General features: G+C 42.7%; 1 protein-coding gene across 2 annotated transcripts in view; it reads right to left on the minus strand.

Annotated features, from left to right (window-relative positions):
- Positions 1 to 1,581: 1,581 nt before the first annotated feature.
- cul9 (cullin 9) overlaps positions 1,582 to 25,543 on the minus strand; it is a 284,868-nt gene continuing 260,906 nt past the window's right edge. For both annotated transcript variants that reach the window (XM_078212153.1, XM_078212152.1), the window contains exon 40: positions 1,582 to 2,229. In XM_078212153.1, coding sequence (XP_078068279.1) covers positions 2,043 to 2,229 — 187 coding nt within the window. In that variant the 3' untranslated portion in view covers positions 1,582 to 2,042. The remainder of the gene's footprint in view (positions 2,230 to 25,543) is intronic.

The raw sequence follows: 25,543 nt of genomic DNA on the forward strand, positions 1-25,543 counted from the left end.
AATGTCAGTATTCACGGGGGAGGTGCCGGATGATTGGAGGGTGGCTCATGTTGTTCCGTTGTTTAAAAAAGGTTCCAAAAGAAATCCGGGAAATTATCGGCCAGTAAGTTTGACGTCGGTGGTGGGCAAGTTATTGGAAGGTGTGATAAGGAATAGGATCTACAAATATTTGGATAGACAGGGACTTATTAGGGAGAGTCAACATGGCTTTGTGCGTGGTAGGTCATGTTTGACCAATCTATTAGAGTTTTTCGAGGAGGTTACCAGGAAAGTGGATGAAGGGAAGGCGGTGGATGTTGTCTACCTGGATTTCAGCAAGGCCTTTGACAAGGTCCCTCATGGGAGGTTAGTTAGGAAGGTTCAGTCGCTAGGTATACATGGGGAGGTAGTAAATTGGATAAGACACTGGCTCAATGGAAGAAGCCAGAGAGTGGTTGTGGAGGATTGCTTCTCTGAGTGGAGGCCTGTGACTAGTGGTGTGCCGCAGGGATCGGTGTTGGGTCCATTGTTGTTTGTCATCTATATCAATGATCTGGATGATAATGTGGTAAATTGGATCAGCAAGTTTGCTGATGATACAAAGATTGGAGGTGTAGTGGACAGTGAGGAAGGTTTTCAAAGCTTGCAGAGGGATTTGGACCAACTAGAAAAATGGACTGAAAAATGGCAAATGGAATTTAACGCAGACAAGTGTGAGATATTGCACTTTGGAAGGACAAATCAAAGAAGAACGTACAGGGTAAATGGTAGGACTCTGAAGAGTGCAGTTGAACAGAGGGATCTGGGAATACAGGTACAGAATTCCCTAAAAGTGACGTCACAGGTGGATAGGGTTGTAAAGAGTGCCTTTGGTACATTGGCCTTTATAAATCGGAGTATCGAGTATAAAAGTTGGAGTGTTATGGTAAGGTTATATAAGACATTGGTGAGGCCGAATTTGGAGTATTGTGTACAGTTTTGGTCACCTAGTTACAGGAAGGATGTAAATAAGATTGAAAGAGTGCAGAGAAGGTTCACAAGGATGTTGCCGGGACTTGAGAAGCTGAGTTACAAAGAGAGATTGAATAGGTTGGGACTTTATTCCCTAGAGCGTAGAAGATTGAGGGGAGATTTGATAGAGGTGTATAAGATTTTGATGGGTATAGATAGAGTGAATGCAAGCAGGCTTTTTCCGCTGAGGCTAGGGGAGAAAAAAACCAGAGGGCATGGGTTAAGGGTGAAAGGAGAAAAGTTTAAAGGGAATATTAGGGGGGGCTTCTTCACGCAGAGAGTGGTGGGAGTGTGGAATGAGCTGCCGGATAAAGTGGTAAATTTAACATTTAAGAAAAACTTGGACGGGTTCATGGATGAGAGGGGTGTGGAGGGATACGGTCCAAGTGCAGGTCAGTGGGACTAGGCATAAAATGGTTCGGCACAGACAAGAAGGGCCAAAAGGCCTGTTCCTGAGCTGTAATTTTCTATGGTTCTATGGATTAAACAGGTTTTTGAAAGTAGCTTCAAATTTACAAACAGCAAATGAAATCTCATTTACTTAGTTGAGTAAAGACCATTGGAGCGGAGTAAAAACAAACCCAATTTCATACATTAGAAGAAAGTGTTTTATTTTCACAACTTGCATAACTGGAATTTGTCAGAAAGATTGAACATTATATGTGAACAGTTGAAGCATTCTGCTAAGTACAGCCTTCAGTGCCCTTTGGAGCTGAACACAGTGACAATCTCCCAGAAACAGCTCAGTGACAGTTTCTCAGCTGCTCTCTCCGGGGGCCAGATGTTAACAAAATAAAATAAAAAGTCAGAGTTTCTCAGAGTTGTGTGTGTGTGTGTGTGTTTTGAAACCTGAACACCACAAAAAAGTTCCTAAATCAAAAAGAGAAGCCAGTTAACCAGAAGTGGCATAACAAAAAAAAATCTAGGGTTCTGCGCCGACTAAGATATTTTCATCTAACTACTGTGAATTACATTGTTTTTAAATTGTTCACCTATTCAGAATATATATATATAATATATATATATTATATGTAAAAAAATCTCAACTCTCTTTAGTCATAAACATCGTCTTCCAGGTAAAAGAAATCTCTCTCTAGGTTCTCTGATTCATCATCTGAAAAATCATCTTCATCAATATCTTCATCCTCATCGAATGTGTCATGCCACTCCGGGACATATTCATCATCATCATCATCGTATTCTCCATCCTCCTCCTCAGTCTGACTGCCTGATTTCACTCTGCACAATAAACAGAAGGAGTTACTATTTTATGGATCGTACGCCCAGCACTGTATTATCAACATTCCTCAGTTTCTACAACTGAGGATTAATGTCTCAGTTCAATTAACTGTACAATATTTCTTTGAAGGGAATGTTCAAAAGTCATCAGTCAAAACTTGTTCTGACTACAGCTACAACACTACCAACTAATTAGTAAAATACATCACAATACGAATATCAAATTTTGGATGAATATTAAGAGTATTATGGTATGAATAGAATGTGTCACAAAGACCAATGGAACATGATTCCTCTTTCACCGGTTAATTTGATGGTAAATTTAGTTACCATTTGGAAAATGAATTAAGCTCCACAAATATCTTTTTCTTCAATGATTTACAGGCCAAATAGGATGTGTGCTGTTGAAGTTTGTAGTTTGTCAGTAAAACAGGAAGAAATGAGCCAGTTTTGGTCATGACTTTACTGTCCTTTTTGTGGGTTCCCACAAAGAACCCACTTCAGAGACTTGAACCTCTAATCTAAGCTGACACTCCAGTGCATTACTGAGGGAGTGCTGCATTACGAGGTGAGGGTTAAACTCTTCAATTTCCCAGGTAGATGTAAAGGTCCCATTTCAAAGAAGGACAGGGGAGTTTGCCATGATTTTGGTCAGTATTTATATCCCAAACAACTGACTAAAACAAAGTGACCTATTAATTACTTTGTTGCTGTTTGTGAGAGCTTGCTGAACCCAAATTGCCACACAATAATGCTTACACTTCGAAATCCAGAACACCGGGAGCTCCTGAGGCCACGAAAGGTGCTATTTAAGTGAGACTTTCATATTTGGGTGCAGGCTAAATAGATTTCTGCAGGGAACGAGTGCAAAAACACCTAATGGAAGCAGGACAGTGAACCGAACAGCAAGGTCAGTGGCATATTAAATTTAAAGTAATTAACTTATAATTTATAAAAAAGGGTGATATTTATCAGAAATACTGCTCGTTAGAGATGCAATAATGGGGCACTTAGAGAAAATCATGATAGGGCAGAATTAATATCGATTAATGAAAGGGAAAACAGCAAGGAAACTTTCCCTAGAAATTGTGAGGATGTAGGCAGTGTATGTGGGTTTTCAAATAATCATTCAATAAGGTGGCACTGAAAATTACACATCATGTGATTATTGGTTAACAGACATAAAACACAGTAGGAATAAATGGAACATTTAAATTGACAGGCTATAAGTAAATAGGCACGTCAAGGAATCGTGCTTGGTTCTTAGCTAGGGAATCTTTACATCTACCTCAGAAGTCGGATGGTGTATTGCCTCAGCCAAAAAGTACACCTGTCATCGTGCAGTATCTGTGAGCAGCACGGTGGCACAGTGGTTAGCACTGCTGCCTCACAGCGCCAGGGACGCAGGTTTGATTCCTGGCTTGGGTCACTGTCTGTGTGGAGTTTGCACGTTCTCCCTGTGTCTGTGTGGGTTTCCTCCGGGTGCTCCGGTTTCCTCCCACAGTCAGAAAGACGTGCTGGTTATGTGCATTGACCAGAACAGACGCCGGAGTGTGGCGACTAGGGGAATTTCACAGTAACTTCATCGCAGTGTTAATGCAAGCCTTACTTGTGACTAATAAATAAACTTTACTTATCCTTCAGTAGTGTACTGGACTGTCAGCCTGGATTATATATTCAAGTTTCTATTTGTAATCTCTAACAATGTCTTAGATGAGGAGAATGAGGGTAATATACCCAAGAGGTTGCAGAGGGATGTAGACAAGTTAAGTGAAATAGCAAAAGCATACCGGGTGGAATAATGAAGTGTGCAGTTATCCACTTTGGAAGGAAAACCAGAATATCTTTTAAATGGGGGATACTGGGAAACATTAACATTCAGAGGTCTCTGGGTGTCCTCATACACAAATAATATAGAACCATAAAATAATTACAACTCAGAGAGAGAGACATTAAACCCACTGTGTCTGCGCTGGCTGAAAAATAAACAACCAGCTGCCCATTCTAATCCCACCTTCCAGCACCCGGTCCTCAGCCTTTTAGGTTCCAGCACTTTAGGCGCACATCCAGGTGCACATCAACATATTGTTTAAATGAGATGAATGTTTCTGCTTCCACCACCAAACCAGGCAGTGAATTCCAAATGCCCACCACCCTCTGGGTGAAGACGCTTTCCCTTATGTCCCCAGTAATCCTCCCACCAATCATTCTCCACAATGGGAAACAGAGCATGCTTGTCTATCATGTTTAGGTCCTTCATAACTTTGTACACCTCAATCACATCACCCCACAGCCTTGTTAGTTCCAAGGTAACAACCCTAGCCAACCCAATCTCTCATAGCTGTAATTTTCCAGCCTGGCAACATGCTTGTAAATCTCCTCTACACTCTCTCCAGAAAAAATGTGGTGACTAGAACTGTACATAAAGTTCTAGCTGTGGCCTAACCAGCATTTTATACAGTTCCAGCATTACATCCCTGCTTTTGTATTCAAAACCTCGCCCAATACAGGAAAGTATTCCATATGCTTCCTTTACCATCGTATCCACCTGTCCTACCAGCTTGTTGCACTCCCAAGATCTCTCACTTCCTCAACCCCTCTCAATATCCTCCCGTTTATTGAGTAATCGTTTTGTTTGCTTTCCCCAAATGTATAACTTCACATTTTTCCGAATTGAATTCTATTTGCCCCATCTCTGCCCACTCAAATCATTGCTATCGTTCTGGAGTCGACAATTATCCTCTTCATTATCAACTACATGGCTAGTTTTTGTGTTATCTGTATATTTCCCAATCATGCCTCCCAAATTTAAGTCTAAATCATTAATATATACAACAAACAGTAAGGGTCCCAACACTGAGCTCTGTGGAAGACCACTAGAAACCGCTTTCCATTTGCAAAAATATCCATTGACCATTACCCTTTGTTTCCTGACACTGAACCAACTCACCTCATTCCCCTGTATCCCATGGGATTTCAGTATTTTGACCAGTCTGCCATATGGGCCTCATTGAGTCAGAGGTTTATAGCATGGAAACAGGCCCTTCGGCCCAACTTGTCCATGCCGCCCCTTTTTTTAACCACTAAACTAGTCCCAATTGCCTGCGTTTGGCCCATATTCCTCTACACCCATCTTATCCATGTAACTGCCTAAACGCTTTTTAAAAGACAAAATTGTACCCGCCCCTACTACTACCTCTGGCAGCTTGTTCCAGACACTCACCACCCTCTGTGTGAAAAAATTGCCCCTCTGGACACTTTTGTATCTCTCCCCTCTCACAAACCTATGCCCTCTAGTTTTAGACACCCCTATTTTTCGGAAAAGATATTGACTATCTTAGCTGATCTATGCCCCTCATTATTTTATAGACCTCTATAAGTTTGTTTGCCCCTAAGCCTCCTATGCTCCAGAGAAAAAAGTCCCAGTCACTCCAGCCTCTCCTCATAACTCAAACCATCAAGTCCCGGTAGCATCCTAGTAAATCTTTTCTGCACTCTTTCTAGTTTAATAATATCCTTTCTCTAATAGGGTGACCAGAACTCTACACAGTTTTCCAAGTGTGGCCTTACCAATGTCTTGTACAACTTCAACAAGACATCCCAACTCCTGTATTCAATGTTCTGACCAGTGAAACCAAGCATCCCGAATGCCTTCTTCACCACTCTGTCCACCTGTGACTCCACTTTCAAGGAGCTATGAACCTGTACCCCTAGATCTCTTTGTTCTGTAACTCTCCCCAATGCCCTGAATAAGTCCTGCCCGGTTCAATCTACCAAAATGCATCACATTTATCTAAATTAGACTCCATCTGCCATTCGTCACCCACTGACCCAATTGATCAAGATTCTGTTGCAATCCTAGATAACCTTTTTCACGGTCGACTATGCCGCCAATCTTAGTGTCATCTGCAAACTTACTAACCATGCCTCCTATATTCTCATCCAAATCATTAATATAAATGACAAATAACAGTGGACCCAGCACTGATCTCTGAGCTTCTCAGAAGCCTACCTTTGATCATCAGTAACGTGATGGAAGGATTATCAACAATGCTATCAAGAGGCACTTACTCAGCAATTACCTGTTCATGGATGCTCAGTCTGGATTTTGCCAGGGTTACCACATTAAGCCTTGGTTCAAACATGGACAAAAGAGCTGAATGGCTGAGGTGAGAGTGGCTGCCCCTTTTTTTTTATTCATTCCTAGGACATGGGCGTCGCTGGCTGGTCAGCATTTATTGCCCATCCCTAGTTGCCCTTGCAGGGCAGTGAGAGTCAGCCACATTGCTGTGGCTCTGGCGTCACATGTAGGCCAGACCAGGTAAGGACGGCAGGTTTCCTTCCCTAAACTACATGAGTGAACCAAATGAGTTTTTCTGACAATCGACAATGGTTTCATGGTCATCAGTAGATTCTAAATTCCAGATTTTTTCGATTGAATTCAACTCGGGCTAAAGGGACGATCCTTTAAAACAGAGATGAGGAGGAATCTATGGAACCCTTTGCCGCAGAAGGCTGTGGAGGCCAGGTCATTGAGTGTCTTTAAGACAGAGATGGATAGATCCTTGATTAATAAGGGGATCAGGGGTTTAGGGGGAAAAGTAAAGAGAATGGGGATGAGAAAAATATCAGCCATGATTGAATGGCGAAACAGACTCAATGGTCCGAATGGCCTAATTCTGTGCTCCTATGTCTTATGGTCTAAATTCCACCATCTGCCGTGGCGGGATTCGAACCCAGGTCCCCAGAGCATTAACTGAGTTTCTGAATTAATAGTTTAGCTATAATACCACTTGGCCACTGCCTCCTCTGACATCAAGGCAGCATTTGACCAAGTACAACATCAAGAAGCCCTAGCAAAACTGGAGTCAATGGGAATCAGGGGGAAAACTGGTTGGAGTTATACCAAGGAAGATGGTTGTGGTGGTTGGAGGTCAATCATCTCAGCCCCAGAACATCTCTGCAGAAGTTCCTCAGGTTAGTGTCCTCGGCCCAACCATCTTCAGCTGCTTCATCAATGACCTTCCCTCCGTCATAAGATCAAAGGGAATGTTTGCTGATGACTGCACAATGTTCTACTCCATTCGCAACTCCTCAGATACTGAAGCAGTTTATGTCCAAATGCAGCAATACCTGGACAATATCCAGGCTTGTGCTGACATGTGGCAACAAAAGAGGATTGAACCATCATCTATTGACATTCACTGGCATTACCATTGCTCAATCCCCACTATCAACATCCTGGGGGTTACCATTGACCAGAAACTGAACTTGACTAGCCATATAAATACTGTGGTTACCAGAGCAGGGAAAAGGCTACGTATTCTGCAGTGAATAACCTACTACCGCCCCCCGCACCCTCCACCACCCCCCCAAAGCTGTCCACTATCTACAAGGCAAAAGCTGGAGTGTAATAGAAGACTCTCCACTGGATGTGCAGCTCCAACAACACTCAAGAAGCTCAGCACCATCCAGAACAAAGCAGTCCGCATGATTGCTACCCCTTCCACAAACATTCAATCTCTCCACCACCGACAAACAGTGGCAGCCGTGTGTATCATCTACAAGATGCACTGCAGGAACTCACCAAGGCTCCTTAGGCAGCACCTTCCAAACTATCATCTAGAAGGACAACAGCAGCAGATGCCTGGGAACACTACCGCCTGAAGGTTCCTCTCCAAGTCACTCATCATCCTGACTTGGAAATATATCACCGTTCCTTCACTGTTGCTCGGTCAAATTCCTGGAACTCCCTCCCTAACAGCACTATGGGTGTATCTGCACCTCAGCGAATGCAGCGGTTCAAGACAGCTCACCACCACCTTCTAAAGGGCAACTAGGGATGGGCAATAGTTCGCTCTAGATAGCAACACCCACACCCTGTAATTGAATTTGAAAAAGCCATCTGGGATAAAGCAGCACACTTGAGTCACAGTGTGTACTGTGTAATGTATACAAGAGGTACTGCAAGAACTAACCAAGGCTCCTTAGATAGCACCTTTCAAACCCACGACAGCACCTCAGGGACTGCAGTGGTTCAAGAAGGAACGTCATCACCACTTTCTCAGTTCGGGATGGACAACAAATGCTGGCCGAGCCAGTGACACCCACATCCCATAAAATTAATTAAAAACCGTCAGGTACAACATGCAATTAGAAAAGCAAATACACTGTAACACTAGAACTCAAATATCCAGAAATACAAGTTGTTCTGAATTTTTTCCACATGTTCCACAACTCTCAGATTCACCACTTGTGCAGCTGCAATGGCCAAAGAACAAAGGGCGGACTGTAAGCCCAATGCGCTCTTTTAAGCTTTGAAAATACTTCTAGCTGTGAGTGCCAAGTGAGCCTAGAAAGTTTAGCTCCCCCAACACCGAGGAAAGGGATCATTACTGAATCTCCTTTTCCAGTTAGTTCATTGTCCATCACCATTTATGACTGAATGTGGCTGGATGACAGAGCTTCTGAGGACTCATGGATGCTGATGTTGTAGTCTGGGATGTTGGCTAAAAGTCGCCAGGCTGTGGGACAGCTCTCCTAACTTTGGCACATTGATAAGGGCTTGGCAGTGTCAACTCAGCCTTTAGAGTGACCAATGCCTCGTGTAATGCTGGGTGGTCTCCTTTTATTATCATCTTTTTTGATAGATCTGAGTGGCTTGTCTAGGCCATTTCAGAGGGCAGTTCAAGAGTCAAACCACATTTCTGAGAGTCTCCTGTAGGCCACACTGGGCAAATTTCCTTCTCTAAAGGATGAGATGCATTTTCACAGCAATCCAGTAGTGTTATGGTTAGCCTTACTGAGCTCAGCTTTTCATTCTAGATTTACTCAATTAATTCAATTTCAAATGCACCAGCTGGCATGTTGGGACCTGAGCCAGTCCAGGATTATGTGTATTTTTCCCCTTTATTCTTTCATGGAATGTGGCTGTACTGGCAAGAGGACCTAATTACCCATTAACTAAATGTTTTTTTAAAGCCTATTTCAGAGGGCAGTTAAGAGTGAACCACATTGCTGTGGCTCTGGAATCACATGTAGGCCAGACCGGGTAAGGACGGCAGATTTCCTTCCCTAAAGGACATTAGTGAACCAGATGGGTTTTTCCAACAATCGATAATAGTTTCATGGTCACCATTACTGAGACTAGCTTTCAATTCCAGATTTATGAGTGGGGTTGAAATTCCACCAGCTGCACCAGCGATCCAAGCTGTTAGTCCAAAATAACAATATAATCCATGTTTATATTTGTTGTAGGATAAACCCAGCGAATGTGGGCTGCAGCAGGAGAGGAATGAATTGAAAGGGTTAAACAGACAGCCTGACTATAATATTCACTCTCACTGTGGGCAGACAAGACAAATGACCATATCCCAGACAGCACTAACACAGTCACACCCGAGGTGAGATCTCTCCAAGATTACAGCAACAATAAGCGAATCAATGTCTTATCAAGGCTCCACAATGTCTAGAGGAGCCATTGTGCCTCTGGAAAACTAATCAGGTATCAGGGAGTTGGGACAATTAACACACCATCAAAATCAGTTTGATAAACACAATGCTTTGATATTGTAAACAGGTAGACAGGATATGGTAAGGAGTCTAACAACACAAGGTTAAAGTCCAACAGGTTTATTTGGTAGCAAATGCCACTAGCTTTCGGAGCGCTGCTCCTTCATCAGGTGAGTGGGAGATCTGCTCATAAACAGCAAACAGGGCATATAAAGACACAAACTCAATTTACAGAATAATGAATAATGATTGGAATGAGAGTCTTTACAGCTAATCAAGTCTTAAAGGTACAGACAATGTGAGTGGAGAGAGCATTAGCACAGGGTAAAGAGATGTGTATTGTCTCCAGACAGGACAGCCAGTGAGACTTTGCACGTCCAGGCAAGTTGTGGGAGCTACAGATAGTGTGACATGAACCCAAGATCCCGGTTGAGGCCGTCCTCATGTGTGTGGAACCTGGCTATCAGTTTCTGCTCAGCGACTCTGCGCTGGCGTGTGTTGTAAAGGCCGCCTTGGAGAACGCTTACCCGAATATCAGAGGCCGAATGCCCGTGACCGAATCAGACAGGATATGTCCAGAAATTATTAAAGTAGACAGGACAATGGATCCATGTAATGTGATCAAAAACAGAACTGTAACCAATTCAAAGTAACAATCTGATGACTTAATCGAAATGTAGCACTTTGTAATTCGAAAAAGTAAGAAGATGTAGGAACCGATGATTAGCAGAGTAGCTCGGAAACAAGCTGGAATTACAGCTCCGAGGACTGCTCTCCCTCATGCATGTTGAATAAAGCCGAGTCTCTGAAGACTCAGTTCTTTCATTCCCTCCTACTATATTGGTTCCAATCACCTACCCACCACTATGAAACTGGAAAAGTGAAGAATGAAAACAGGGGAACAGTTTTGACCCCATTTTTAGGAAACAATGCTTTGGTGTATGACTTGACTTCACCTTTGAGTTGATGACCAGACTTCACAGGAACAAGATTTAATTTTATCAGTGTCCTTTTTGCTTCTAAGGCAAATATGAAATGTAACATGGACGTGTGCTGTAGTGCACAGAATAGTCTGTACAGCAGGGTTAAAGATGTACCACCAGCACTTACAAAATACATTTCAATCACTCAACCTTCTTTTCCTGATATAAGCTGAGACCAGAGTCACGGGTAGTTCAGCAAAGGAAGAGATCAGATGTGTGGACATACAATCCAGAATATTTGAGTTACGATCAAGAACAAACAAGCTCTTATATTCCTGCATAAAAGCTCTTAATTGTGCTTATACCACTGGCCCAAAAATCCACAGGTCTGTATTAATCATTCAGGGCAACAAGTTACAATACAAAACAATTCTAATGACTAATTGGAATACAAAGCTTGGATACTAATGGTGAACGTCACGTTGTAAAAGCTGATCTGTTTCACAAATGTCCTTTAAGGAAGGAATCCTGCTCTTTGGTAACCAATTTAATCTACACGCAACTGATAGCATCTGCTCCATAACACCATAGTCTATTTCTCACTCAGTATCTGCTCCATAACACCATGGTCTATTTCCCAACCAGTATCTGCTCCATAAAACCATGGTCTATTTCTCACTCAGTATCTGCTCCGTGACACCATGATCTATTTCTCACTCAGTATCTGCTCCATAACACCATGGTCTATTTCTCACTCAGTATCTGCTCCATAACACCATGGTCTATTTCTCACTCAGTATCTGCTCCATAACACCATGGTCGATTTCTCATTCAGTATCTGTTCCGTGACACCATGGTCTATTTCTCACTCAGTATCTGCTCCATAACACCATGGTCTATTTCTCATTCAGTATCTGTTCCGTGACACCATGGTCTATTTCTCACTCAGTATTTGCTCCATAACACCATGGTCTATTTCTCACACAGTATCTGCTCCAATAACACCATGGTCTATTTCTCACTCAGTATCAGCTCCATATCACCATGGTCTATTTCACAATCAGTATCTGCTCCATAACACCATGGTCTATTTCCCAATCAGTTTCTGCTCCATTGCACCATGGTCTATTTCTCACTCAGTATCTGCTCCGTGACACCATGATCTATTTCCCAACCAGTATCTGCTCCATAACACCATGGTTAATTTCTCACTCAGCATCTGCTCCTTAACACCATGGTCTATTTCTCACTCAGTATCTGCTCCGTGACACCATGGTCAATTTCCCAAACAGTATCTGTTCCATAACACCATGGTCTATTTCTCACTCAGTATCTACTCCGTGACACCATGGTCTATTTCTCACTCAGTATCTGCTCCATAACATCATGGTTTATTTCTCACTCAGCATCTGCTCCTTAACACCATGGTCGATTTCCCAATCAGTTTCTGCTCCATAACACCATGGTCTATTTCTCACTCAGTATCTACTCCGTGACATCATGGTCTATTTCTCACTCCATTTCTGCTCCATAACACCATGGTCTATTTCTCACTCAGTATCTGCTCCATAACACCATGGTCGATTTCCCAATCAGTTTCTGCTCCATAACACCATGGTCTATTTCTCACTCAGTATCTACTCCGTGACATCATGGTCTATTTCTCACTCCATTTCTGCTCCATAAACCATGGTCTATTTCTCACTCAGTATCTGTTCCATGGCACCATGGTCTATTTCTCACTCAGTATCTGGTCCATAACACCATGGTCTATTTCTCACTCAGGATCTGCTCCATAACACCATGGTCTATTTCTCACTCAGTATCTGCTCCATAACACCATGGTCTATTTCTCATTCAGTATTTGTTCCGTGACACCATGATCTATTTCTCACTCAGTATCTGCTCCATAACACCATGGTCTATTTCTCACTCAGTATCTGCTCCATAACACCATGGTCAATTTCTCACTCAGTATCTGCTCTATAACACCATGGTCTATTTCCCAATCAGTATCTGCTCCATAACACCATGGTCTATTTCCCAATAGGTTTCTGCTCCATTGCACCATGGTCTATTTCTCACTCAGCATCAGCTCCATAACACCACGGTCTATTTCTCACTCAGTATCTGCTCCATAACACCATGGTCTATTTCTCACTCAGTATCTGTTCCGTGACACCATGGTCTATTTCTCACTCAGTATCAGCTCCATAACACCATGGTCTATTTCTCACTCAGTATCTGCTCCATAACACCATGGTCTATTTCTCACTCAGTATCTGCTCCATAACATCATGGTCTATTTCCGAATCAGCTTCTGCTCCAGTGCACCATGGTCTATTTCTCACTCAGTATCTGCGCCATAACACCATGGTCTATTTCTCACTCAGTATCTTTCTATAACACCATGTTCTATTTCTCACTCAGTATCTGCGCCATAACACCATGGTCTATTGCTCACTCAGTATCTGCTCCATAACACCATGGTCTATTTCTCACTCAGTATCTGTTCCGTGACACCATGGTCTATTTCTCACTCAGGATGTGCTCCATAACACCATGGTCTATTTCTCACTCAGTATCTGCTCCATAACACCATGGTCTATTTCTCACTCAGTATCTGCGCCATAACACCATGGTCTATTTCTCACTCAGTATCTGCTCCATAACACCACGGTCTATTTCTCATTCAGTATCTGTTCCGTGACACCATGGTCTATCTCTTACTCAGTATCCGCTCCATAACACCATGGTCTATTTCTCACTCAGTATCTGCTCCATAACACCATGGTGTATTTCCCAATCAGTTTCTGCTCCATTGCACCATGGTCTATTTCTCACTCAGTATCTGCTCCATAACACCATGGACTATTTCCAAATCAGAATCTGCTCCATAACACCATATTCTATTTCCCAATAAGTTTCTGCTCCGTGACACCATGGTCGGTTTCTCACTCAGTATCTGCTCCATAACACCATGGTCTATTTCCCAATCAGTTTCTGCTCCATTGTACCATGGTCTATTTCCCAATCAGTTTCTGCTCCATTGTACCATGGTCTATTTCTCACTCAGTATCTGCTCCATAACATCATGGTCTATTTCTCACTCAGTATCTGCTCCATAACACCATGGTCTATTTCTCACTCAGTATCTGCTCCATAACACCATGGTCTATTTCTCACTCAGTATCTGCTCCATAACACCATGGTCTATTTCCGAATCAGCTTCTGCTCCAGTGCACCATGGTCTATTTCTCACTCAGTATCTGCGCCATAACACCATGGTCAATTTCTCACTCAGTATCTGCTCCATAACACCATGGTCAATTTCTCACTCAGTATCTGCTCTATTACACCATGGTCTATTTCCCAATCAGTATCTGCTCCATAACACCATGGTCTATTTCCCAATCAGTATCTGCTCCATAACACCCTGGTCTATTTCCCAATCAGTTTCTGCTCCATTGTACCATGGTCTATTTCCCAATCAGTTTCTGCTCCATTGTACCATGGTCTATTTCTCACTCAGTATCTGCTCCATTGCACCACGGTCTATTTCTCACTCAGTATCTGCTCCATAACACCATGGTCTATTTCCCAATCAGTATCTGCTCCATAACACCATGGTCTATTTCCCAATAGGTTTCTGCTCCATTGCACCATGGTCTATTTCTCACTCAGCATCTGCTCCATAACACCAGGGTCTATTTCTCACTCAGTATCTGCTCCATAAAAGCATGGTCTATTTCCCAATCAGTTTCGGCTCCATAACACCATGGTCTATTTCCCAATCAGTTTCTGCTCCATTGTACCATGGTCTATTTCCCAATCAGTTTCTGCTCCATTGTACCATGGTCAATTTCTCACTCAGTATCTGCTCCGTGACACCATGGTCTATTTCTCACTCAGTATCTGCTCGATAACACCATGGTCCATTTCGCACTCAGTATCTGCTCCATAACACCATGGTCTATTTCTCACTAAGTATCTGTTCCGTGACACCATGGTCTATTTCTCACTCAGTATCAGCTCCATCACACCATGGTCTATTTCTCACTCAGTATCTGCTCCATAACACCATGGTCTATTTCCCAATCAGTATCTGCTCCATAACACCATGGTCTATTTCTCACTCAGTATCTGCTCCATAACACCATGGTCGATTTCTCACTCAGTATCTGCGCCATAACACCATGGTCTATTTCTCACTCAGTATCTGCTCCATAACACCATGGTCTATTTCTCATTCAGTATCTGTTCCGTGACACCATGGTCTATTTCTCACTCAGTATCTGCTCCATAACACCATGGTCTATTTCTCACTCAGTATCTGCTCCATAACACCATGGTCTATTTCTCACTCAGTATCTGCTCCATAACACCATGGTCTATATCTCACTCAATATCTGCTCCATTACACCATGGTCTATTTCTCACTCAGTATCAGCTCCATAACACCATGGTCTATTTCTCACTCAGTATCTGCTCCATAACACCATAGTCTATTTCTAATACAGTATCTGTTCCGTGACACCATGGTCTATTTCTCACTCAGTATCTTTCCATAACACCATGGCCTATTTTTCACTCAGTATCTGGTCCATAACACCATGGTCTATTTCTCACTCAGTATCTGCTCCATAACACCATGGTCTGTTTCTCATTCAGTATTTGTTCCGTGACACCATGATCTATTTCTCACTCAGTATCTGCTCCATAACACCATGGTCTATATCTCACTCAATATCTGCTCCATAACACCATGGTCTATTTCTCACTCAGTATCAGCTCCATAACACCATGGTCTATTTCTCACTCAGTATCTGCTCCATAACACCATGGTCTATTTCTCACTCAGTATTCTGCTCCATAACACCATGGTCTATTTCTCATTCAGTATCTGTTCCGTGACACCATGGTCTATTTCTCACTCAGTAGCTGCTCCATAACACCATGGTCTATTTCTCACTCAATATCTGCTCCATAACACCATGGTCTATTTCCCAATCAATTTCAGCTCCATTGCACCAAGGTCTATTTCTCACTCAGTATCTGCTCCATAACACCATGGTCTATTTCTCACTCAGTATCTGCTCCGTGACACCATGGTCTTTTTCTCACTCAGTATCTGCTCCATAACACCATGGTCGATTTCTCACTAAGTATCTGCTCCATAACACCATGGTCGATTTCTCACTCAGTATCTGCTCCATAACACCATGATCTATTTCCCAATCAGTTTCTGCTCCATAACACCATGGTCTATTTCCCAATCAGTTTCTGCTCCATTGTACCATGGTCTATTTCTCACTCAGTATCTGCTCCATAGCACCATGGTCTATTTCTCACTCAGTATCTGCTCCATAACACCATGGTCTATTTCTCACTCAGCATCTGCTCCATAACACCATGGTCTATTTCCCAATCAAGTTCTGCTCCATTGCACCATGGTCTATTTCTCACTCAGTATCTGCGCCATAACACTATGGTCTATTTCTCACTCAGTATCTGCTCCATAACACCATGGTGTATTTCCCAATCAGTTTCTGCTCCATTGCACCATGGTCTATTTCCCAATCAGTATCTGCTCCATAACACCATGGTCTATTTCTCACTCAGTATCTGTTCCGTGACACCATGGTCTATTTCTCACTAAGGACCTGCACCATAACACCATGGTCTATTTCTCACTCAGTATCTGCTCCATAACATCATGGTCTATTTCTCACTCAGTATCTGCTCCATAACACCATGGTCTATTTCCCAATCAGTTTCTGTTCCATTGCACCATGGTCTATTTCTCACTCAGTATCTGCGCCATAACACCATGGTCTATTTCTCACTCAGTATCTGCTCCATAACACCATGGTCTATTTCTCACTCAGTGTCTGTTCCGTGATACCATGGTCTATTTCTCACTCAGGATCTGCTCCATAACACCATGGTCCATTTCTCACTCAGTATCTGCTCCATAACACCATGGTCTATTTCTCACTCAATATCTGCTCCATAACACCATGGTCTATTTCTCACTCAGTATCTGCTCCATAACACCATGGTCTATTTCTCACTCAGTATCTGCTCCATAACACCATGGTCTATTTCTCACTCAGTATCTGCTCCATAACACCATGTTCTATTTCTCACTCAGTATTGTGCTCCATAACACCATGGTTTATTTCTCACTCAGTATCTGCTCCATAACACCATGGTCAATTTCTCACTCAGTATCTGCTCCATAACACCATGGTCTATTTCTCACTCAGTATCTGCTCCATAACACCATGGTGTATTTCCCAATCAGTTTCTGCTCCATTGCACCACGGTCTATTTCTCACTCAGTATCTGCTCCATAACACCATGGTCTATTTCCCAATAAGTTTCTGCTCCATTGCACCATGGTCTATTTCTCACTCAGTATCTGCTCCATAACACTATGGTCTATTTCTCACTAAGTATCTGCTCCGTGACACCATGGTCTATTTCTCACTCAGTATCTGCTCCATAACACCATGGTCTATTTCTCACTCAGTATCTGCTCCATAACACCATGGTCTATTTCTCACTCAGTATCTGCTCCATAACACCATGGTCGATTTCTCACTCAGTATCTGCTCCATAACACCATGGTCTATTTCCCAATCAGTTTCTGCTCCATAACACCATGGTCTATTTCCCAATCAGTATTTGCCCCATAACACCATGGTCTATTTCCCAATAAGTTTCTGCTCCATTGCACCATGGTCTATTTCTCACCTAGTATCTGCTCCATAACACTATGGTCTATTTCTCACTAAGTATCTGCTCCGTGACACCATGGTCGATTTCTCACTCAGTATCTCCTCCATAACACCGTCGTCTATTTCCCAATCAGTTTCTGCTCCATAACACCATGGTCTATTTCCCAATCAGTTTCTGCTCCATTGTACCATGGTCTATTTCTCACTCAGTATCTGCTCCATAGCACCATGGTCTATTTCTCACACAGTATCTGCTCCATAACACCATGGTCTATTTCTCACTCAGTATCTGCTCCATAACACCATGGTCTATTTCTCACTCAGTATCTGCTCCATAACACCATGGTCTATTTCCCAATCAGTTTCTGCTCCATTGCACCATGGTCTATTTCTCACTCAGTATCTGCTCCATAACACCATGGTCTATTTCCCAATCAGTTTCTGCTCCATAACACCATGGTCTATTTCTCACTCAGTATCTGCTCCATAACACCATGGTCTATTTCCCAGTTTCTGCTCCATTGCAGCATGGTCTATTTCTCACTCAGTATCTGCTCCATAACACCATGGTCTATTTCCCAATCAGTATCTGCTCCATAACACCATGGTCTATTTCTCACTCAGTATCTGCGCCATAACACCATGGTCTATTTCTCACTCAGTATCTGCTCCATAACACCATGGTCTATTTCTCACTCAGTGTCTGTTCCGTGATACCATGCTCTATTTCTCACTCAGGATCTGCTCCATAACACCATGGTCCATTTCTCACTCAGTATCTGCTCCATAACACCATGGTCTATTTCTCACTCAGTATCTGCTCCATAACACCATGGTCTATTTCTCACTCAGTATCTGCTCCATAACACCATGGTCTATTTCTCACTCAGTATCTGCTCCATAACACCATGTTCTATTTCTCACTCAGTATTGTGCTCCATAACACCATGGTTTATTTCTCACTCAGTATCTGCTCCATAACACCATGGTCAATTTCTCACTCAGTATCTGCTCCATAACACCATGGTCTATTTCTCACTCAGTATCTGCTCCATAACACCATGGTGTATTTCCCAATCAGTTTCTGCTCCATTGCACCACGGTCTATTTCTCACTCAGTATCTGCTCCATAACACCATGGTCTATTTCCCAATAAGTTTCTGCTCCGTGACACCATGGTCTATTTCTCACTCAGTATCTGCTCCATAACACCATGGTCTATTTCTCACTCAGTATCTGCTCCATAACACCATGGTCTATTTCTCACTCAGTATCTGCTCCATAACACCATGGTCGATTTCTCACTCAGTATCTGCTCCATAACACCATGGTCTATTTCCCAATCAGTTTCTGCTCCATAACACCATGGTCTATTTCCCAATCAGTATTTGCCCCATAACACCATGGTCTATTTCCCAATAAGTTTCTGCTCCATTGCACCATGGTCTATTTCTCACTCAGTATCTGCTCCATAACACTATGGTCTATTTCTCACTAAGTATCTGCTCCGTGACACCATGGTCGATTTCTCACTCAGTATCTCCTCCATAACACCGTCGTCTATTTCCCAATCAGTTTCTGCTCCATAACACCATGGTCTATTTCTCACTCAGTATTGTGCTCCATAACACCATGGTCTATTTCGCATTCAGTATCAGTTCCGTGACACCATGGTCTATTTCTCACTCAGTATCTGCTCCATAACACCATGGTCGATTTCTCACTCAGTATCTGCGCCATAACACCATTGTGTATTTCCCAATCAGTTTCTGCTCCATTGCACCATGGTCTATTTCTCACTCAGTATCTGCTCCATAACACCATGGACTATTTCCCAATCAGTATCTGCTCCATAACACCATGGTCTATTTCCCAATAAGTTTCTGCTCCATTGCACCATGGTCTATTTCTCACTCAGTATCTGCTCCATAACACTATGGTCTATTTCTTACTAAGTATCTGCTCCGTGACACCATTGTCTATTTCTCACTCCGTATCTGCTCCATAACACCATGGTCTATATCTCACTCAGTATCTGCTCCATAACACCATGGTCTATTTCTCACTCAGTATCTGCTCCATAACACCATGGTCGATTTCTCACTCAGTATCTGCTCCATAACACCATGGTCTATTTCCCAATCAGTTTCTGCTCCATTGCACCATGGTCTATTTCTCACTCAGTATCTGCTCCATAACACCATAGACTATTTCCCAATCAGTATCCGCTCCATAACACCATGGTCTATTTCCCAATAAGTTTCTGCTCCATTGCACCATGGTCTATTTCCCAATCAGTATCTGCGCCATAACACCATGGTCTATTTCTCACTCAGTATCTGCTCCATAACACCATAGTCTATTTCTCATTCAGTATCTGTTCCGTGACACCATGGTCTATTTCTCACTCAGTATCTTTCCATAACACCATGGTCTATTTCTCACTCAGTATCTGCTCCATAACACCATGGTCTATTTCTCACTCAGTACCTGCTGCATAACACCATGGTCTATTTCCCAATCAGTTTCTGCTCCATTGCACCATGGTCTATTTCTCACTCAGTATCTGCGCCATAACACCATGGTCTATTGCTCACTCAGTATCTGCTCCATAACACCATGGTCTATTTCTCACTCAGTATCTGTTCCGTGACACCATGGTCTATTTCTCACTCAGGATGTGCTCCATAACACCATGGTCTATTTCTCACTCAGTAACTGCTCCATAACACCATGGTCTATTTCTCACTCAGTACCTGCGCCATAACACTATGGTCTATTTCTCACTCAGTATCTGCTCCATAACACCACGGTCTAGTTCTCATTCAGTATCTGTTCCGTGACACCATGCTCTACCTCTTACTCAGTATCCGCTCCATAACACCATGGTCTATTTCTCACTCAGTATCTGCTCCATAACACCATGGTGTATTTCCCAATCAGTTTCTGCTCCATTGCACCATGGTCTATTTCTCACTCAGTATCTGCTCCATAACACCATGGACTATTTCCAAATCAGAATCTGCTCCATAACACCATGGTCTATTTCCCAATAGGTTTCTGATCCGTGACACCATGGTCGATTTCTCACTCAGTATCTGCTCCATAACACCATGGTCTATTTCCAAATCAGTTTCTGCTCCATTGTACCATGGTCTATTTCCCAATCAGTTTCTGCTCCATTGTACCATGGTCTATTTCTCACTCAGTATCTGCTCCATAACACCATGGTCTATTTCTCACTCAGTATCTGCCCCATAACACCATGGTCTATTTCTCACTCAGTATCTGCTCCATAACACCATGGTCTATTTCCGAATCAGCTTCTGCTCCAGTGCACCATGGTCTATTTCTCACTCAGTATCTGCGCCATAACACCATGGTCTATTTCTCACTCAGTATCTTTCTATAACACCATGTTCTATTTCTCACTCAGTATCTGCGCCATAACACCATGGTCTATTGCTCACTCAGTATCTGCTCCATAACACCATGGTCTATTTCTCACTCAGTATCTGTTCCGTGACACCATGGTCTATTTCTCACTCAGGATGTGCTCCATAACACCATGGTCTATTTCTCACTCAGTATCTGCTCCATAACACCATGGTCTATTTCTCACTCAGTATCTGCGCCATAACACCATGGTCTATTTCTCACTCAGTATCTGCTCCATAACACCACGGTCTATTTCTCATTCAGTATCTGTTCCGTGACACCATGGTCTATTTCTTACTCAGTATCCGCTCCATAACACCATGGTCTATTTCTCACTCAGTATCTGCTCCATAACACCATGCTGTATTTCCCAATCAGTTTCTGCTCCATTGCACCATGGTCTATTTCTCACTCAGTATCTGCTCCATAACACCATGGACTATTTCCAAATCAGAATCTGCTCCATAACACCATATTCTATTTCCCAATAAGTTTCTGCTCCGTGACACCATGGTCGATTTCTCACTCAGTATCTGCTCCATAACACCATGGTCTATTTCCCAATCAGTTTCTGCTCCATTGTACCATGGTCTATTTCCCAATCAGTTTCTGCTCCATTGTACCATGGTCTATTTCTCACTCAGGATCTGCTCCATAACACCATGGTCTATTTCTCACACAGTATCTGCTCCATAACACCATGGTCTATTTCTCACTCAGTATCTGCTCCATAACACCATGGTCTATTTCTCACTCAGTATCTGCTCCATAACACCATGGTCTATTTCCGAATCAGCTTCTGCTCCAGTGCACCATGGTCTATTTCTCACTCAGTATCTGCGCCATAACACCATGGTCAATTTCTCACTCAGTATCTGCTCCATAACACCATGGTCAATTTCTCACTCAGTATCTGCTCTATTACACCATGGTCTATTTCCCAATCAGTATCTGCTCCATAACACCATGGTCTATTTCCCAATCAGTATCTGCTCCATAACACCCTGGTCTATTTCCCAATCAGTTTCTGCTCCATTGTACCATGGTCTATTTCCCAATCAGTTTCTGCTCCATTGTGCCATGGTCTATTTCTCACTCAGTATCTGCTCCATTGCACCACGGTCTATTTCTCACTCAGTATCTGCTCCATAACACCATGGTCTATTTCCCAATCAGTATCTGCTCCATAACACCATGGTCTATTTCCCAATAGGTTTCTGCTCCATTGCACCATGGTCTATTTCTCACTCAGCATCTGCTCCATAACACCATGGTCTATTTCTCACTCAGTATCTGCTCCATAAAAGCATGGTCTATTTCCCAATCAGTTTCGGCTCCATAACACCATGGTCTATTTCCCAATCAGTTTCTGCTCCATTGTACCATGGTCTATTTCCCAATCAGTTTCTGCTCCATTGTACCATGGTCAATTTCTCACTCAGTATCTGCTCCGTGACACCATGGTCTATTTCTCACTCAGTATCTGCTCGATAACACCATGGTCTATTTCGCACTCAGTATCTGCTCCATAACACCATGGTCTATTTCTCACTAAGTATCTGTTCCGTGACACCATGGTCTATTTCTCACTCAGTATCAGCTCCATAAAACCATGGTCTATTTCTCACTCAGTATCTGCTCCATAACACCATGGTCTATTTCTCACTCAGTATCTGCTCCATAACACCATGGTCTATTTCTCACTAAGGATCTGCACCATAACACCATGGTCTATTTCTCACTCAGTATCTGCTCCATAACATCATGGTCTATTTCTCACTCAGTATCTGCTCCATAACACCATGGTCGATTTCTCACTCAGTATCTGCGCCATAACACCATGGTCTATTTCTCACTCAGTATCTGCTCCATAACACCATGGTCTATTTCTCATTCAGTATCTGTTCCGTGACACCATGGTCTATTTCTCACTCAGTATCTGCTCCATAACACCATGGTCTATTTCTCACTCAGTATCTGCTCCATAACACCATGGTCTATTTCTCACTCAGTATCTGCTCCATAACACCATGGTGTATTTCCCAATCAGTTTCTGCTCCATTGCACCATGGTCTATTTCCCAATCAGTATCTGCTCCATAACACCATGGTCTATTTCCCAATAAGGTTCTGCTCCATTGCACCATGGTCTATTTCTCACTCAGTATCTGCTCCATAACACTATGGTCTATTTCTCACTAAGTATCTGCTCCGTGACACCATGGTCTATTTCTCGCTCAGTATCTGCTCCATAACACCATGGTCTATTTCTCACTCAGTATCTGCTCCATAACACCATGGTCTATTTCTCATTCAGTATTTGTTCCGTGACACCATGATCTATTTCTCACTCAGTATCTGCTCCATAACACCATGGTCTATATCTCACTCAATATCTGCTCCATTACACCATGGTCTATTTCTCACTCAGTATCAGCTCCATAACACCATGGTCTATTTCTCACTCAGTATCTGCTCCATAACACCATAGTCTATTTCTAATTCAGTATCTGTTCCGTGACACCATGGTCTATTTCTCACTCAGTATCTTTCCATAACACCATGGTCTATTTTTCACTCAGTATCTGGTCCATAACACCATGGTCTATTTCTCATTCAGTATCTGTTCCGTGACACCATGGTCTATTTCTCACTCAGTAGCTGCTCCATAACACCATGGTCTATTTCTCACTCAATATCTGCTCCATAACACCATGGTCTATTTCCCAATCAATTTCAGCTCCATTGCACCAAGGTCTATTTCTCACTCAGTATCTGCTCCATAACACCATGGTCTATTTCTCACTCAGTATCTGCTCCGTGACACCATGGTCTTTTTCTCACTCAGTATCTGCTCCATAACACCATGGTCGATTTCTCACTAAGTATCTGCTCCATAACACCATGGTTGATTTCTCACTCAGTATCTGCTCCATAACACCATGATCTATTTCCCAATCAGTTTCTGCTCCATAACACCATGGTCTATTTCCCAATCAATTTCAGCTCCATTGCACCAAGGTCTATTTCTCACTCAGTATCTGCTCCATAGCACCATGGTCTATTTCTCACTCAGTATCTGCTCCATAACACCATGGTCTATTTCTCACTCAGCATCTGCTCCATAACACCATGGTCTATTTCCCAATCAAGTTCTGCTCCGTTGCACCATGGTCTATTTCTCACTCAGTATCTGCGCCATAACACTATGGTCTATTTCTCACTCAGTATCTGCTCCATAACACCATGGTGTATTTCCCAATCAGTTTCTGCTCCATTGCACCATGGTCTATTTCCCAATCAGTATCTGCTCCATAACACCATGGTCTATTTCTCACCCAGTATCTGTTCCGTGACACCATGGTCTATTTCTCACTAAGGACCTGCACCATAACACCATGGTCTATTTCTCACTCAGTATCTGCTCCATAACATCATGGTCTATTTCTCACTCAGTATCTGCTCCATAACACCATGGTCTATTTCCCAATCAGTTTCTGTTCCATTGCACCATGGTCTATTTCTCACTCAGTATCTGCGCCATAACACCATGGTCTATTTCTCACTCAGTATCTGCTCCATAACACCATGGTCTATTTCTCACTCAGTGTCTGTTCCGTGATACCATGGTCTATTTCTCACTCAGGATCTGCTCCATAACACCATGGTCCATTTCTCACTCAGTATCTGCTCCATAACACCATGGTCTATTTCTCACTCAATATCTGCTCCATAACACCATGGTCTATTTCTCACTCAGTATCTGCTCCATAACACCATGGTCTATTTCTCACTCAGTATCTGCTCCATAACACCATGGTCTATTTCTCACTCAGTATCTGCTCCATAACACCATGTTCTATTTCTCACTCAGTATTGTGCTCCATAACACCATGGTTTATTTCTCACTCAGTATCTGCTCCATAACACCATGGTCAATTTCTCACTCAGTATCTGCTCCATAACACCATGGTCTATTTCTCACTCAGTATCTGCTCCATAACACCATGGTGTATTTCCCAATCAGTTTCTGCTCCATTGCACCACGGTCTATTTCTCACTCAGTATCTGCTCCATAACACCATGGTCTATTTCCCAATAAGTTTCTGCTCCATTGCACCATGGTCTATTTCTCACTCAGTATCTGCTCCATAACACTATGGTCTATTTCTCACTAAGTATCTGCTCCGTGACACCATGGTCTATTTCTCACTCAGTATCTGCTCCATAACACCATGGTCTATTTCTCACTCAGTATCTGCTCCATAACACCATGGTCTATTTCTCACTCAGTATCTGCTCCATAACACCATGGTCGATTTCTCACTCAGTATCTGCTCCATAACACCATGGTCTATTTCCCAATCAGTTTCTGCTCCATAACACCATGGTCTATTTCCCAATCAGTATTTGCCCCATAACACCATGGTCTATTTCCCAATAAGTTTCTGCTCCATTGCACCATGGTCTATTTCTCACCTAGTATCTGCTCCATAACACTATGGTCTATTTCTCACTAAGTATCTGCTCCGTGACACCATGGTCGATTTCTCACTCAGTATCTCCTCCATAACACCGTCGTCTATTTCCCAATCAGTTTCTGCTCCATAACACCATGGTCTATTTCCCAATCAGTTTCTGCTCCATTGTACCATGGTCTATTTCTCACTCAGTATCTGCTCCATAGCACCATGGTCTA

The sequence above is a fragment of the Mustelus asterias genome, chromosome 5, assembly GCF_964213995.1.
Source record: "Mustelus asterias chromosome 5, sMusAst1.hap1.1, whole genome shotgun sequence".
Taxonomy (NCBI): domain Eukaryota; kingdom Metazoa; phylum Chordata; class Chondrichthyes; order Carcharhiniformes; family Triakidae; genus Mustelus; species Mustelus asterias.